The sequence below is a fragment of the Mauremys mutica genome, chromosome 8 (genome assembly GCF_020497125.1).
Source record: "Mauremys mutica isolate MM-2020 ecotype Southern chromosome 8, ASM2049712v1, whole genome shotgun sequence".
Classification (NCBI taxonomy): domain Eukaryota; kingdom Metazoa; phylum Chordata; order Testudines; family Geoemydidae; genus Mauremys; species Mauremys mutica.
Genome location: NC_059079.1, coordinates 42622075 through 42638445, shown reverse-complemented (window position 1 = coordinate 42638445; position 16371 = coordinate 42622075). Strand labels below are relative to the sequence as shown.

The following is a 16371-nucleotide window of genomic DNA, read 5'->3' as shown; positions in this document are numbered from 1 at the left end:
TGTAGATACTGCCTACACCGAGAGGAGGGGTTCACAGCCCTGAGACATAGCTATGCTGATGTAAATTCCCAGTGTAGACCAGTTCATGCTCAAGAGCATTGAGAAAAGAATAAGCCTGTGATTATGTTTTTAAAGATACCAAACATTCAGGCTGATGTTATGACTTCTTGCCTGTGGCAGGGAGATCCATGCCCAGAATCTGGTCAGCTGCCATGGTCTCAGCAGGGAGTCGGACACTGGGAACCAGTAGGACTCCCAGCAGGTAGTGGGAAGCCCGGGCAGCAGACCAAGCCGGGAGCCTAGGTGGCAGCCCACCTTGGAGCAGAGACTGGGTAGCACCCTGGCTTGGGAGCCGGCTTTCTTGTCAATTTCACAACTCCAGCAGAGCCATGAAATTGACAATCATGACAGCCAACAGTTGATGTAAGGAATGCAGTGGCTACACAGACACTGCATCACCCTCATTACAATGATATAAGCCCTACACCTCTTGTTGAGGTTGTTTTAGTATGTCGGCATAGCAGGTGAGTTACATTGGCGGGAGGAGCATTTCACTGTGTACACCGCCGCTGTTTTGTTGACAAAAGCTTGACTTTTGTGTAGTGTAGACAAGGCCCAAGTCTGTTACTGTCTGCCTTCTGCTTGTCTCTCTCACACACTCTTACTCAAAACAGTACTCAGCAATGCCTCTCATCCATGTAGCTCAAATTATTGAGTGGCCTTGGATATGCCTTTGTTTTGGGTGGTGACGTTTGTGTGCTTTGTTTTGGAGACTTCTGTTGTTTCTGGGTCTGTCATAATGTTAAATATTTTGGGGTTTTGCACATTGTAAAGGTTTTCAAGGCAGTGTACCCAAGTCTTAAAGATGAAAAGTACCTGCAGAATGCAGTCGTCAGTGAAGTTCTTTTCGGAGCAGACATCATTAAAAGACGACTACTGGGCAATTTCAAGTCTGAGTGTAAGGAGCATAGTGATGGTCTTGAGCAAAAACTCAAATTCCAGCCATTTAAATATTTCATGACGTGTTCAAAGAACCTTTCTCTAGCTGAAACTGAAAAACTTGCTGCTGATAGAAGCATGGAGCCATTCATTGATGGAAACACCGTTTATATACCTCTGGCAAAAATCTTTTCTATTCCCAAAGTGAATCAACTTTGTGGCACCTTTGAGAAGTTAAGCAATCTTATTGCTGGCAAAGTAGCACTGAGCAATGATGGTTCTGCCGTGATAGTCACTATCGAATATGAAAATGAAGAACAAGAGAATTAGAAAACCCTTCAAACTGTGGTGACAAAGAAAACCTTGTTAGTAGATTCATGCTGATGTTATTTCCATATAGTGACTAGAGTTACAGCACTCTTATTTTTTTAGTTTTAAATATTTCTAGCGGGACCTAGAATTTTTGCTTGTTAAAGGCAGCACCTTTAAGGATTATAGGGCAGATTTTCAAAGGCACAAAAGGGAGCAGTTAGGCATCCAACTGCCATTGAAGGGCAATAGTTTATTTAGCCATGTTTTGTTTGCTTTCCCCTTATTTCTCTCTCAAGTATCATAATTACACTCGTTTAGGTATGTTGGGAGTATATATACAGATTGCACTAGCTTTAACTGAGTCCCCCAAGACTAGTCATGTGAATGGGGGTGCAGTAGAGCACTACAGCTTCACCATCTCTCTAGCTATAGGTTTCACATATTGATTCTAATGCTAAAACCTAGACAACAGTTATAATTATATCATATGTCAGCTATAAAAGAAGCTAGTAGGTAAGGAGGACAAAAATGTTAATATTTTTGGTAAAACTTAACTTACAAGCAAAAAAAATGTAGGTAAGTTTATTTTTTTGGTTGAAAGGTGAATGTGAAGACAAACGGAAATTCAGAAAGCCTATCTTATTGATCACTGTATAGTGTAGCTGGAAGAGAAATAAAAGCAACAGGTAGAAGATATGTTGCAGGATAAGGGGAGGAGAGAGGGGGAAAAAGCATAAATTTGGACTAATACAGAAGTAAAAATATTCCTGTAGAATCAGCCACTAATGGAGAGATGGGGACATAGCCATTGTACCAGTTCTTATGTTTTCTTTCTCCTTCCCCTTTTTGGTCATCTTATTGTAGCAGCACTGATCCCATGAACATAACTTGATGAATATGTCTTCCTCTGTACCTGCGTAATGCCCATTAATGTGAGAGTTTCACAACTTTAGGTAGTGTTTATTAAAAAAACCACTTTCAATGGATGTCATTGCAACCCGGAGCACCGTTTCAGGCTTGGAGAAAGTCAAATGCTTCTTCTAGGTTAATGGGAAAAGTGGTACAGTTGTTAGTGGTCGCAGGGGAAGTTCAGTGAGAATAATCTGCTGGGAAAGTAGCAGACATTAAAATGTAAGAGTACTGTATTACTAATTAAAAGTGTTCTCACCATTTTCTGTTAAATATCGCTGACTTCTGTTTAAAAATCTTTAATAAAAGAAACCTCCTAGACCTGCTTTAAGGAAAAATTACCCTCAAAGTAATAAGTAATTGGTCCCTAAAAATACATGCTATTCCTAATACTCTCAATAGAAATAGAAGGCTGTACAATACCTGTGATAGTGGAGCTTGTGATTTAGGCTAAGGAGATGATTCTACTAGAAAGAGCTGGCCTAGTTGCCTGCATTAGACAAGGATATATCACACATATAAATGTGTAGTAAACAAACTACTAACTATTTATTACTGTCTAAGAACTAAACCTTATGTATGCACAAGAATAGCATGTTCACACATGTTGCAAAATTTTCCCCTCCATTTTCTCCTTTGTCCAAGATAAGTAATATTTTTTATGTGACTAGGTCAAGTCACATGGTTTTCTTTTGTTAATATCTGATCAATGCTAAAATGTTTCTCATGGGTAATGCACAATTAACTAGTGAACAGGCCTCACTCCTTAGATGCTCCCACTGATGGTACTGGCAGAATTGAGGGGGAGAGGGGGCAGAAATGCTGCAGGATCAGGCCTAACATTTGTGAGATATTTACAAAAATGTAAAGCAGTTCTGTGCAAAGGCTAACTAGTGTTGTAGAGGATGACTGAGAATGGCCTTTGCTCCATCTTCAGAATCGCAGGGGGGCGGGGGGATCCTGTCTCTTCTGGCCCTCCTTCAACTCTCAAATCATTCATGGTGAAAGACCAGACAAAAAAGAGGGGCAGTAACTTAAGAGAAGAGGGATAGGTTCAGAATCTATAAGTAAGATGAGTTTCTCTTAAAGAGACAAATACTTTGAAGCATTCTACCTCCCTTCAAATGCTTTTATTACTTCTTGATACTTCTAGTTTGTTTTGTGTGGAATTTTTTCATCCCTGTTAAACAGCTATGCTTACTAAATGTTAACTTGTAATCAAAACTATTTAGAACTACTTCCTCAGTGGTGGTTTGTTTTTTTTCCTTTTGTGGCTGTACAGTTATCTTGTAAAATGCCTTAAATGTTACACATGTGAACTTCAACGCTTGTAAATAAACTGTTCTTTGGCTAATAATGAGCCTAACTGTTTAATGACTGCAGAGTTCAGTACCATTAGCTTGGCCATTTTTTTTTTGAAGATATCTCTGCAACTCAGTGGTGTAAGGCACATTTAGCAGATACTACATCTGTTAAGGTTTTTTGTCTCCCCTCCCACCTTCCTTCTCCACTCTGTTTTTTCTTGTTGGTATTTCTTTATTGAGTGTACGTTGTAGCCTGGTCATTTAAAATAAGGAACAGGTGGCTCTGGCAGAATTGGAACAATATTTGCCTTGATTACGATGTCACATTACAGCTAATTATAGGGGTGCTCATAGAAACACTCTTCTTGGAAAGATCAGACCCCTAACATTTTGTTCTGTAAACCCAGTTGGAAATTGGTCTATATGAATATTGGGTTGGCTACCTTTACCCCAAAGGATTTATAATATCCTCCAGAAAACTCCACTTCCCCATAGCAGGATTGATTACTTTTTCCTTCTATAATCTTGACTGGTAGGAATTAGTACTGGATGTTAACATCTTAAAAGGAGAAGAAAGAATCCAAGAATAAATACATTTGTGCTTCTGTGGTGCCTTTCATGGGAAGACCTCAAACCACTTCACAAATGTTAAGACATAAATCCCAGTTACAAAGAAGTTTACCTACCTCAAAGTGTTCAGTCATGGTGAAGTCATGTGACTTGCCCAAGCTATTACAGCAAATCAGTGATAGCCTAAGCCATGGTTCTATGTCTACAATACCACTTATATCACTTAGGAGTGTGATAAGCCACCCCTCTGAGCGACTTAAGTTACACTAATGTAAGCATTGGTGTGGACTGTGCGATGTTGGCAAGAGAGCTTCTCCCTCTGACAAGGCTACCGCTGCTCGTTCATCATCATCATCATCATCATGTTCCTATTACGTGTCTGGCGTTTAAGGCAGTGACCAAACTCCTCCACTCCTGTCTATTTCCGGCAAGTCTTCCAGTGGTTCCCCAGCTGTGCCCCAGGTTTTTCAGCTTAGCTTCCACAGCTCTTCGCCTTGTTGTTTTCTGGAGGCCTCATTTTCGCTTGCCTTCAGGTGTCCATCTTATTGCTACGCTGGTGATGGAATCAGTTTCCATCTGAAGCACATGAGCGATCCATCTCCAACACCTCCTGGCAATGATGGTGCTCAGAGCCTCTTGGCTGAACTGTGTCAATAAATCTTGGTTTGAGATTGTTCTGGGCCAAAAGATAGAGGATTTTTCTGAGGCAGGTTGTATGGAATTAAGACAGTTTGGACATGTCATACTTTCTCATTCCCCAGCATTTTGCACTATAAAGTAGCGTTGAAAGTACGTAGCTCTGATAAATATTGAGTTTGGTTTTGGTATTGTATTTTGATGATTTCCAGACTGCATTTAAGCTCTTGATGGTGTTCCTGGCTTTACTGATTTTGTTCCGGATGTCCTGGCTTGTTCCACTTTCCTGGCTGATGGTTCTGCCCAAGTACGTGAATGTGTCTGCATTGGTGAGAACATAATCCTCTATCCGTACTGGTGACAGTGAGGCAATATTAAACATCATGATATGTGTCTTATTGCGGTTGATTTTCAGTCCAATTTGCTGTCTGAATGCGTTGAGTCTAGTTTTTTCTTGTATATGGTGTTGGGTATATTATAGGAGAGTGATATCATCTGGAAAGTCCAGCTCTTCAAGGCATGAGAAGAGCATCCATTTAATGCCTCTTGGCATGTCTTCTGTTGTATGCTGCATTACCCAGTCGATGGCAATGTTGAAGAGGATTGCAGACATGACACACCGCTGGTGTACTCCTGTTTTGACTTCAGAACTGAGCTCACTGATCAACACTGCATGTAAAGTTGAAATAGAAGCTTTTGATGACGTTGATTCTAAGGGAAAGGAATTCCATATGCCCACAGAATGTGCCATAGGCTGGTCCTGTGAATGCTATCAAAAGCCTTCTCAAAGTCTATGACATCTATGTAGAGTTGCCATTGCCATTCTAAGCACTGTTCTGTTATGTTTCATAGAGTGTAGATCTGGGTCTGTGCATCTGTGCCCTTTCTGAAAACCAGCTTGCTCTTTTCTGACAACGCTATCAAGTGCCTCTGATATACGCAGTTATCTTACACAGTACTTTGCTTGGCACAGATAAAAGTGTGATACCACACCAGTTATCACTGAGAGTTCCTTTCTTTGGTATCTTCAATATAACCCCATTGGTCCACTCATCTGACACTTTTTCCTTTTCCCACTGATGGGAATAGAGGGGCCAGGACTGATGTAAATAGAGGGGCCAGGATAGATGCTGCTAATTTAGGATTTATCTTGAACAATTTTGCATTCAAGTTATCCTTGCCAGGAGCTTTCCCATTTTTTTAAGGATTTAATGGCTTGAATGATCTCTTCCTTAGTTGGGGTGTCTGCGTTGATATCAAGATCTTCTGCCTCCTGGATGTTTGCTTCCTCTTTAGGTGGCTCCCTGTTAAGCAATTCTTTGAAATGCTCTGTCCAGTACATTTCTTGTTCGGTTGTAGTAGCTGTCCTTGTTTGTTCCTGATGAGAGTGTTTGTTGGTGTCTTCTGTTTACCACTGATAAGCCACGTCATTTTGTAGACGGTTCCTTGTTCACTACAAGCAGCTGCATCCTCTGCTTGTGTTGCCAGATTATTAATATAATGCCGTTTGTCCGCTCTTAGAAGACATTTGACCTCCCGGTGTGCCTTGCTATACTGCTCATGGTATTTGTCCTTTAGCTTCTGGGATTTTGTGTCTAAAACTTCTTCAGGGCTCGTCTGGTTTCTATGGTGTTCCATGTGCCGGATGTAATCCACTCCTTCCTTCTCTTCTGCTTGTAGCCTAGACAGGCTTCACGGCTCTGTTTATAAATTGCTGTTACTTTGTCCCACTTCTTGTTAATCTTCTCATCTGCATTCCCCTCCTCTTCATCAAGGTCTGCAAGTGCTTGAAACCTGGTTCTTTAACTGCAGAATGAAGGTTTTCTGTACTTCAAGGGACTTTAGCTTGTCAATATCATAATGTCTATGTCCCTTGTTTGGTGGTCCCACACTTCTCAATTTTAGCTTGATGGAGGCTGTCACAAGGTGGTGGTTGCTGCCAACATCTGCACCCCTTCTCACTTTCACATCTGTCAGTGAGCGTCGCCATTGATCTTGATATGGCCAATCTGGTTCTTATCTCTGCCATTTGGAGAACACCATGTCAGCTTGTGAATTTCATGATGTTCTAGTTGTCTGCAGAACCCTATTTGGTCATTCAAATTACAGAAAGCAACAAGCCTTTCTCTGTTTTCATCATAGTGCCACACCCATGTCTTCCTATTTCTCTGTCATTGTTTGCGTTGTCCTTACTGACCTTGGTATTCGGGTCTCCCATGATGATAGTTACGTTGTGGCATGGTACTCCCTCTAACGCTGCCTGTAGTGTAAGGTAGAATGTGTCCTTTACTTCTTCATCATTGTCATTTGTCGGAGCATAACACTAAATCAGGGTGATATGTTTCCCTTTCAGTCTGCCTCTCATGAGTCTGCTGCTGATAGATTTCCATTTAAGCAGGGAATGCTCCATGCCCTTCTTCAGAAGGATGGCAGCACCCTCATGGTGTTGTCCTTCATCCCATTCAGTAAACAAAGTTTCTCCAGAGGCTGTTGTTAATCTTCCTGATCCCATCTATCTGCTCTCGTTAACACCCAGGATGTGTAAGCTGTAGCTTCTCATTTCAGCTGTGACCTGAGCTAGCTTCCCTGCTTCATTAGGATGGATTAATTAAGTAAACAGGAGAGCTCTCGCCAGCGTGCAGCCATAGTCTTATATTAATTTAGCTTAAGTTGGTAATTTACTGATTTGAGTTAAACTGACATAAGCTAAGGTTAAACTGATTCAGGTAGGTCTACATTATGGGGTTTGTACTGGTTTAACTAGAGCAATTTTTAAATTAAATTAGTGTAGTTCTCTAGTATAGTAAAGCCTTCCCTCAGAATTCCCTGTAATGAGAAACAGGACTCTTTATAATCAGTTTGATTTTAGATGTTTTAAATATAGGCATTCAGTTAGATAACTTACCAATTTAAAATGTAGGCCATACAAAAGGTCAATCCTAATACTATAAATGAGGAAGCCAAAAGGGGTGTACAGAATAAAAAATTCAGTCTTCATGTGACACTGTCATTGACCAGGAGATGGCACACTTCTATTAGTAGTCATTGTTTGGGACTCTCATTAGACCAGGGGTAGGCAACTTGCAGCACGTAAGAGATTTTCAGTGGCACTCTCACTACCTGGGTCCTGGCCACTGGTCCGGGGGGTTCTGCATTTTAAATTTAATTTTAAATGAAGTTTCTTAAACATTTTAAAAACCTTGTTGTATGTAAAGTAAATAATAGTTTAGTTATATATTATAGACTTATAGAAAGATCTTCTAAAAATGTTAGTGTATTACTATCACACCAAACCTTACATTATAGTGAATAAATGAAGACTTCAGAAGTGGTGTGCCAAAGGTTGCCGACCCGTGTTAGACCGTCTAAAAGTTTGTTTTGGTACTGTATTCTTATTATCCTTACCTTTTTGTAAAGTGGTTTGAGGTCTATAGATTAAAAGCACCATATGACCTAAATAGTATTCCTATTATGACAATCACTGTGTTTGTAGTAGGAAGTATTACACCATCATAAAATAGGTGTCCTCCTATTTTTAATTAATTTAAACCCATTACAATCTCAATTTACACCTGCTTTGAATCTGCTAATGGATGGGAAAAATCATGCTTTATCCTTAGCTTTATTTCTGTACTGCCACAGAAATCAAAGTCAATGTCCTGGAAGCTGTGTAGTTAAATGGGAAAACATTTTCCTTCCCAAAAAGAGTAAATTTGTGCTAGCACATAATGTTAGACATATCAGAAAGTAGAGGAGAATATTTACTATCTGCAAGGAAGAGGTGTTTGAGCCCTGAACACGACATTCCTGTTTCCAAATGTAAGAATCTTATTTGTAGTCACCAAGTGTATGTACAACTATAACTTCCACTTTGGACCAAGCTTAATTGGTTAATTTAGAAAAATGCACAGAATGCAATAAAATGTAAGCGTTCAGTACTAAGATGTAACACCTGGTATTTTATGTCTATCCTACCCCCCACTTTTTTCATTAGAAGGAAAATTCCCCCTCCCTGCAGCCATAGCCATCTTTTCTTCTTCGAGTGATTGCTCCTATGCATTCCATGTAGGTGTGCGCGCCGCGCGTGCACGGTTCTTCGGAACATTTTTACCCTAGCAACTCCGGCGGGCCGGCTGGGCGCCCCCTGGAGTGGCGCCACTATGGCGCTGGATATATACCCCAGCCGGCCCGTCCGCTCCTCAGTTCCTTCTTCCCGCCCGTGACGGTTAGCTGGAACTGTGGAGTGCTCTGTTAGTCCTCCACATCCCTAGCAATTTCTCCATTTCTTGTATATAGTTAGTTAGCATAGTTCATAGTTTAGTTAGTTAAGGTAGTTAAGGAATTAGGGGGGTTTCCCTCCTTTTTCCCCCACCCGGGGTGGGCTCATGCCCCAGACTCCGGGATTCAAGCCGTGCACGGCTTGTCAACGGTTGATGCCTGTTGGGGACGCTCACGATTCCTGCCTGCGCTGCCTGGGGGAATCTCATCCTACCGACAAGTGCCCCATTTGTGCTGCCTTTAAGCCGCGGACCAGAAAAGAGCGGGACTCCAGGCTGAAGCAGCTCCTGATGGAGTCGGCGCTGCGTCCACCGGCACCGGCGGCGCCTAAATCGGCTTCGGTACGTAGCGCGCCGGCGGCACCGACCCGGCACAGCTCAGAGGCATCCCGTCCGCCGAAACCGGCACCGGCGTCACGGCGCCGCTCTCCGTCCCCGGTGCGCAAAAAGAAGGCACCAGCGGCAGCTAAAGCCTCATCTTCCGGACAGATCGCCCAGCCACTACCAGCACCTGTGGCTCCGGCGCTGATGGTGCACTCCCAGTGCACGGGCCCGGCAGCTCCGGCACCAGAAGAGCCGTTGAGCCCGGCCACTCCCTGCTCCCCGGCACCGCCCGAGGTCGAGCTTGGACTCCCTAGCACGCCGGAGACATACTCACAGGCGCGGGAGCTTATTGCTTTGACAGAGGCACCGAGCCTCCGGCCCCCGGCACCGCCGGTGCGGGCTGTACCCTCTGCTGGGAAGCCAGCCATGATGAGACCCCTTGGCGCCGAGGAACACCGCGCAAGGGTCTTCAGTCGATCCCGCTCTCGTAGCCGGTCACCGTCTCGCCGGCCTCGGTCCAGGCGCCGATCCACACCTCGGGACAGTTCCTCGTCTCGGCGTCGATCCCGCTCACGGTACCGTTCGGCATCGAGGTACCGATCTCGGAGTCCCGGTCGTCGGTACCGGCGAAGGTCTGCCTCTAGGGACCGATCACGGCACCGCGGTGACCGCAGTCTTTCCCGGCACCGCGACCGCAGCTGCTCCCGGCACCGTGACCGGAGCCGCTCCAGGCGCCGGGACCGCAGCCACTCCGGGCGCCGCGATCGCAGCGCTTCCCGACGCCGAAGCCGTAGCAGATCACCGTCCCGGCACCGCTGCGACCGTTGGTCCCGGTCGTGCTCCCGGTACCGCGACGACAGACATCGACCGACGGCACCACCAGCAGACGCGCACCGGCCGTCCACGGGACACTCGTTGAGCGCATCGGCCCCCCAGTGGTCACGCCAGGCTTCGGTCGTATCCCAGGGCGGCAGCGGCGCAGGCCTCAGAGTGGATACCCCAGGTCAAGCCTATGGCCCACAACAATGGGGCTTTTGGGTTCCTTGGGCACAACATGAGTCGCAAGGCCCACCCTTGCCCACGCGGCCGTCGGGTTCCGAGCGTCGCGTGCCGGAAGCGACGGTCAGTAAGGCCCCACCTTCGCCTACACCAGGAACTTCTCTGCCACTCCCAGTGGCACAGCCAGACTCACATGTTCCTGCTCCACTGGTGGACGAGCCACTGGCAGAACCTGCGGGCCCGGGCCTGTCATCGTCCTCATCACCGGACGAGGCTGTCGCAGGGTCGGCAACGGCGGACCCACCGCCTATAGACTTAAGGGCGCATCAGGACCTGCTCCGCAGAGTTGCGCAGTCCATCGACCTTCCAGTTGCTGAGGTTGTAGAAAATGACGACCCGGTTACTAACGTCATTGGGTCTGAGGCCCCCGTGCGAGTGGCCCTCCCTTTTATTCGGACAATTCAGCGTAACGCCAACACCATCTGGCAAACGCCAGCGTCCATCCCACCTACTGCCAGAGGCGTGGAACGCAAATACTCGGTTCCCCCCACGGGGTACGAGTATTTGTATACTCATCCGACTCCGGACTCCCTCGTGGTCCAGTCGGTGAACGACCGAGAGCGTAACGGTCAACCGGCTGCAACCCCCAAATCTAAGGACGCTAAACGTATGGACCTCTTGGGCCGAAAGGTCTATTCGGCTGGGGGCCTGCAGCTTCGCATTGCCAATCAGTCGGCATTGCTGGCCCGCTATACCTACGAGATGCTGCTCTCGCTCTTGAAATTCACCGAACTTGTCCCGACGTCCTCCCACCAGGAGTTCAGCGCTCTCCTTGAGGACGGTAAAAAGTCTGCGCGCTCCTCCATCCAAGCTGCGCTAGACTCGGCGGACTCGGGAGCCCGTACCCTTGCCTCTGGGGTCACTATGCGACGCATTTCCTGGCTTCAATCCTCTACCTTGGCCCCGGAGGTGCAGTACTCCCTCCAGGACCTGCCGTTTGAAACACACGGGTTGTTCTCTGAGAAAACGGACACCCGTATACAGACCCTAAAGGACGGTCGCGTGGCTATACGAACGCTGGGAATGCACACGCCGGCGACCCAGAGACAACCGTTTCGTAGACAACCATCCCGGCCGTTTACCCAGAACAGATCCCGACCGTATAATAGTCGCCGGACCAACCTGACGCGCCGCCGACCATCAGGCAACAGGCGCAACCAGTCCCAAACGTCCTCTAAGGCCCCTCAAGGGCCTAAGCAGGCGTTTTGATGGGACGCCCGGGGACGGCTCTTCAGTCTCTCCATTGGATCCTTCCCCTTTGTTTTCCAACCGACTCTCCCATTTCCTCCCGGCATGGACCCACCTAACATCGGACAGTTGGGTTTTGCGTACGGTCCAGTCGGGGTACCGCCTCCAGTTTATTTCGCCCCCTCCTTCCCACCTTCCCTCCCTGTCCCTCTTCAGGGACTCCACTCACGAGCAAGTCCTCCTACAAGAGGTCGAGACTCTGCTGAGTTTGGGTGCCATAGAGGAGGTGCCGCCCGACCGGCGGGGCAGGGGTTTCTATTCCCGTTATTTCCTCATCCCCAAAGCAAAAGGAGGTCTCCGTCCGATCCTGGACCTCCGGAAGCTCAACCGATACCTGCTAAAGCTCAAATTCCGCATGGTATCCCTGGGGACTATTATTCCCTCCCTGGATCCAGGAGACTGCTTTGCCGCCCTCGACATGAGAGACGCATATTTCCATGTCGCGATCTATCCCCCTCATCGTCGATACCTCCGATTTATGGTGAACGACAGACACTACCAATTTGCGGTGCTTCCCTTCGGCCTCTCCACCGCCCCGAGGGTATTCACCAAGTGTATGGCGGTGGTTGCCGCGGCCCTCCGTCGTCGTCGGGTGCACGTGTATCCGTACCTAGACAATTGGTTGATTCGCGGCCCATCACGTCAGCTGGTAGCGGACCAGGTGACCGATATTCTATCTCTTTTTCGAGACCTGGGCCTGCTTGTCAACTTCGACAAGTCCGTTTTAACTCCAGCTCAAAGGGTGGAGTTCATCGGAGCGGTTCTGGACTCGCAGTTAGCCAGGGCCTGCCTTCCGATCACTCGGTACCAAACTCTGGTGGCTTGCATCAAGGATCTCCAAGCCTTTCCCACGACGACGGCGCGATCCTGTCTTCGCCTCCTGGGCCACATGGCGTCGTGCACTTTCGTGACAATGTATGCCAGGTTGCACCTTCGCCCGTTCCAGACGTGGCTGGCCTCGGTGTACCGCCCACATCGCGACCACATGGACTCGATCGTCACAGTCCCGAGGGCCACCCTCGACACTCTCAATTGGTGGCTAGCCCCTCAGGTCGTCTGTGCAGGGGTACCATTCCGCCCGCCATGTCCCTCCGTCACCTTGACCACAGATGCCTCGGACATGGGTTGGGGGGCACACCTGGGCGACATTCACACGCAAGGCCTCTGGTCCCCGCTGGAGCTCTCCTTACACATCAACGTCCGAGAGCTCAGGGCGATACGGTTGGCGTGCCAGGCCTTCCAGGCCCTTCTCCACGGCCGCTGTGTCACCGTGCTGACGGACAACACGACGGCGATGTTCTATGTCAACAAGCAGGGCGGAGCACGCTCCTCCCTGCTTTGCACGGAAGCGCTTCGCCTGTGGGACTTTTGCGTAGCCCACTCGATTCACCTGTCAGCGTCGTTTCTTCCGGGCATTCAGAACACGCTAGCCGACCGCCTCAGCAGATCTTTCCTTGCACACGAATGGTCCCTACGTCCAGATGTGCTGTATACGATCTTCCGACGGTGGGGATTTCCCCAACTAGACCTCTTTGCCTCAGAAACCAACAGGAAGTGCAACCGGTTCTGCTCCTTCCAGGGGCGCGCCCGCAGCTCCCTGTCGGACGCGTTCCTTTGCTCATGGAAGGACCACCTCCTGTACGCCTTCCCTCCGTTCCCACTCGTTCATCGGGTGCTCCTAAAGCTTCGGAGGGACAAGGCTCGTCTCATACTGATTGCTCCGGCCTGGCCGAGACAGCATTGGTACACCCTGCTGCTCGAGCTCTCCGTCCGGGATCCCATTCCTCTCCCATTGTGGCCGGACCTTATCACACAAGACTTCGGCCGGCTTCGCCACCCGGACCTCCGCTCCCTGCATCTTACAGCCTGGTACCTGATTGGTTGACTCACGCGGAGCGGGGCTGTTCGCAGGCAGTTCAGCGAGTCCTCACTGAAAGCAGAAAGCCCTCAACGAGATCCACCTATCTCGCAAAATGGAAGCGGTTTGCTATCTGGTGCGACCAGAAAGGCCAGAATCCCTTTCTCGTCCCTATTCCGGTTGTCTTGGACTACCTTTGGTCCCTTAAGGAGCAAGGCCTCGCGGTCTCCTCCTTGAGGGTACACCTGGCGGCGATATCAGCTTTTCGTCCTCCGGTTGAGGGTCGCTCCATCTTTTCCACCCATATGGTATCCCGCTTCCTCAAAGGCCTGGACCGTTTGTACCCGCCCGTACGGCGCCCTACACCGGTCTGGGATTTGAACCTGGTTCTAGCTAGGCTTACGGGACCGCCGTTTGAGCCTCTAGCGACTTGCTCCCTGCTTCACCTCTCGTGGAAGACGGCCTTCCTCGTCGCTATAACATCGGCGAGAAGGGTGTCCGAGCTTAGTGCCTTGACTGTTGGGCCCCCGTATACGGTCTTCCACGCGGACAAGGTTCAGCTCCGGCCACATCCTGCCTTCCTCCCGAAGGTCGTGTCGGCCTTCCATGTTAACCAGGACATCTTCCTCCCGGTTTTCTACCCGAAACCACACGCCTCGTCTCGGGAGCAGCGGCTTCACTCCCTGGACGTCTGTAGGGCCCTCGCCTTTTATATTGAGCGCACAAAGCCTTTCAGGCGTTCAGCCCAGCTTTTCGTCGCGCTTGCGGAGCGTATGAGGGGTGAACCAGTCTCCTCGCAAAGAATTTCCTCGTGGGTGACGGCTTGTATTCGAGCATGCTATGAGCTTGCCTGGGTACCACCTACTCGACTGACTGCCCACTCTACCAGGGCGCAGGCCTCTTCGGCTGCCTTTCTGGCCCATGTTCCAATCCAGGATATCTGCAGGGCAGCGACCTGGTCATCCGTCCACACATTCGCAGCGCACTATGCGTTGGTGCAACAATCAAGAGACGATGCAGCCTTCGGCTCAGCAGTCTTGCATTCTGCTACGTCTCATTCCGACCCCACCGCCTAGGTAAGGCTTGGGAATCACCTACATGGAATGCATAGGAGCAATCACTCGAAGAAGAAAAGACGGTTACTCACCGTAGTAACTGGTGTTCTTCGAGATGTGTTGCTCCTATCCATTCCAGACCCGCCCTCCTTCCCCACTGTCGGAATAGCCGGCAAGAAGGAACTGAGGAGCGGACGGGCCGGCTGGGGTATATATCCAGCGCCATAGTGGCGCCACTCCAGGGGGCGCCCAGCCGGCCCGCCGGAGTTGCTAGGGTAAAAATGTTCCGAAGAACCGTGCACGCGCGGCGCGCACACCTACATGGAATGGATAGGAGCAACACATCTCGAAGAACACCAGTTACTATGGTGAGTAACCGTCTTTTCCTTGCCGCCCCACCCCCCAACAAATGCATTTACACATTCATATTTCTTGTTCCTTAAAGGTAGTCTAGTCTCTTCCTCCCCTTAACTCCAGAATTAAACTTACCATAGTAATGATCATTTTACATCCTACTATATATACACAAAACACCAAGGAAGAGAGTGAATAAATAAGACAAAGGGACAGAAACAGCGTCAGTAGTGTTAAAAAAAAAATTACCAAACAACCCACTACAGAAACTACCAATCTTGTCGATACTCAAAAAGTTCGTGGTGCACAGGTTTTATTTTTTAACAAATGTGTCCTGAGAGAAAACTTAACAGGATCTGAGTTTGTTTCCTTATTGCTAATAATATCCAAAAGTAGACTGATGTATTTGTTTTTGATTTTCTATAGCCAACTATGGTGCAGTAACTTAATTCCTCACTGTGCAAGGGTAGCACGGAATGGAGCCTATTGCTAAAATAGCTGGGCATATTTTCACAAGCCATTTGTGCTAGTTATCTATGATCCTATCATGGGGCCAAAGTTTTTCATTCAAGAATAGTGTTACTGTACTGTCATTATGAGTAATCAGAAAGAGGTAAAGAAACACTAGGCTTAAAACTGCCTCTTTTTTAGTAAGCTTCTATCATCTATCCAGCAAAGATTGATTGTTTAAATTAAATATGATGGGCAACTTATACTGAAAAGGGGAAAAAGTGAGAAAAAGTTTTGTCAAGAAGGAAAAATGAGGTGGTAAATTAACAGAGTTCTGGCCGATATGTGAAGGATTTAAAAAGTATCAGGGTTTTTAAAAAAAAAAAAAAAGCATGTTGAGTTGTGTGCTTGAAGAATGTCAGGTGCTGGGTAAAGAACTACTGATGTACCTTTACTTGAAAGGGAACTTGGTTTTTTTCCTACTATAAATTTCTGCTTACCGTATGCATAAACAGTTGGGCTTAGTTTTAGTCGTCATTCACCTCTACGGCTCTAACTTTTCCAAGTCATTTGTGGAGATGGTGCTGCTCTCTTTTGTAGTGAGCAGTGGGATTTGGGATCATAAGAGTCAGTTTAAATATATTTTTAAAGATGGCAAATGGGTGCATATAAGAAATGCAGCCTGGGACAGTGTGCATCTTTAATGTGACCTCCTTGGCACTAAAATGAACTTGCTGTGCCTCAATAAGATGGAGATTTAGCCAGCTCATTGGCCTATTAGATTATACTTGAACAACCACCTCCCTCAAACAGAATTCTTCTGGGCAAGTAGTACATGTGCATTTCCCCAAACAGTCAGGAGAGAAAGCAAAATAATTATCTACCTACTCCTGGTCAGAAGAGGGAACACCAGGAATCCAGCCCAAAACCATTAAGAAGGTTTTCTAGTAATCCTTCCCAAGAAAGAAGAAAAAAATATCTACATTTTTCCTTACTTTATAGTAGACAAGATTCTTTTAGTCTCAACAAACCCTTGTTTTTAAGAAACACATTCGAAGCTGAAGACATGTTTTTTA

The 16371-nt window shown here is 47.4% G+C and overlaps 1 protein-coding gene across 9 annotated transcripts in view; it reads left to right on the top strand.

Annotated features, from left to right (window-relative positions):
- Nucleotides 1-3503, top strand: part of HENMT1 (HEN methyltransferase 1) — a 49342-nt gene extending 45839 nt beyond the window's left edge. For all 9 annotated transcript variants that reach the window (XM_045026321.1, XM_045026317.1, XM_045026319.1 and 6 more), the window contains one exon: nt 835-3503. In XM_045026321.1, the coding sequence (XP_044882256.1) occupies nt 835-1269 (435 nt within the window). In that variant the 3' untranslated portion in view covers nt 1270-3503. The remainder of the gene's footprint in view (nt 1-834) is intronic.
- The last annotated feature ends 12868 nt before the right edge of the window (nt 3504-16371 follow it).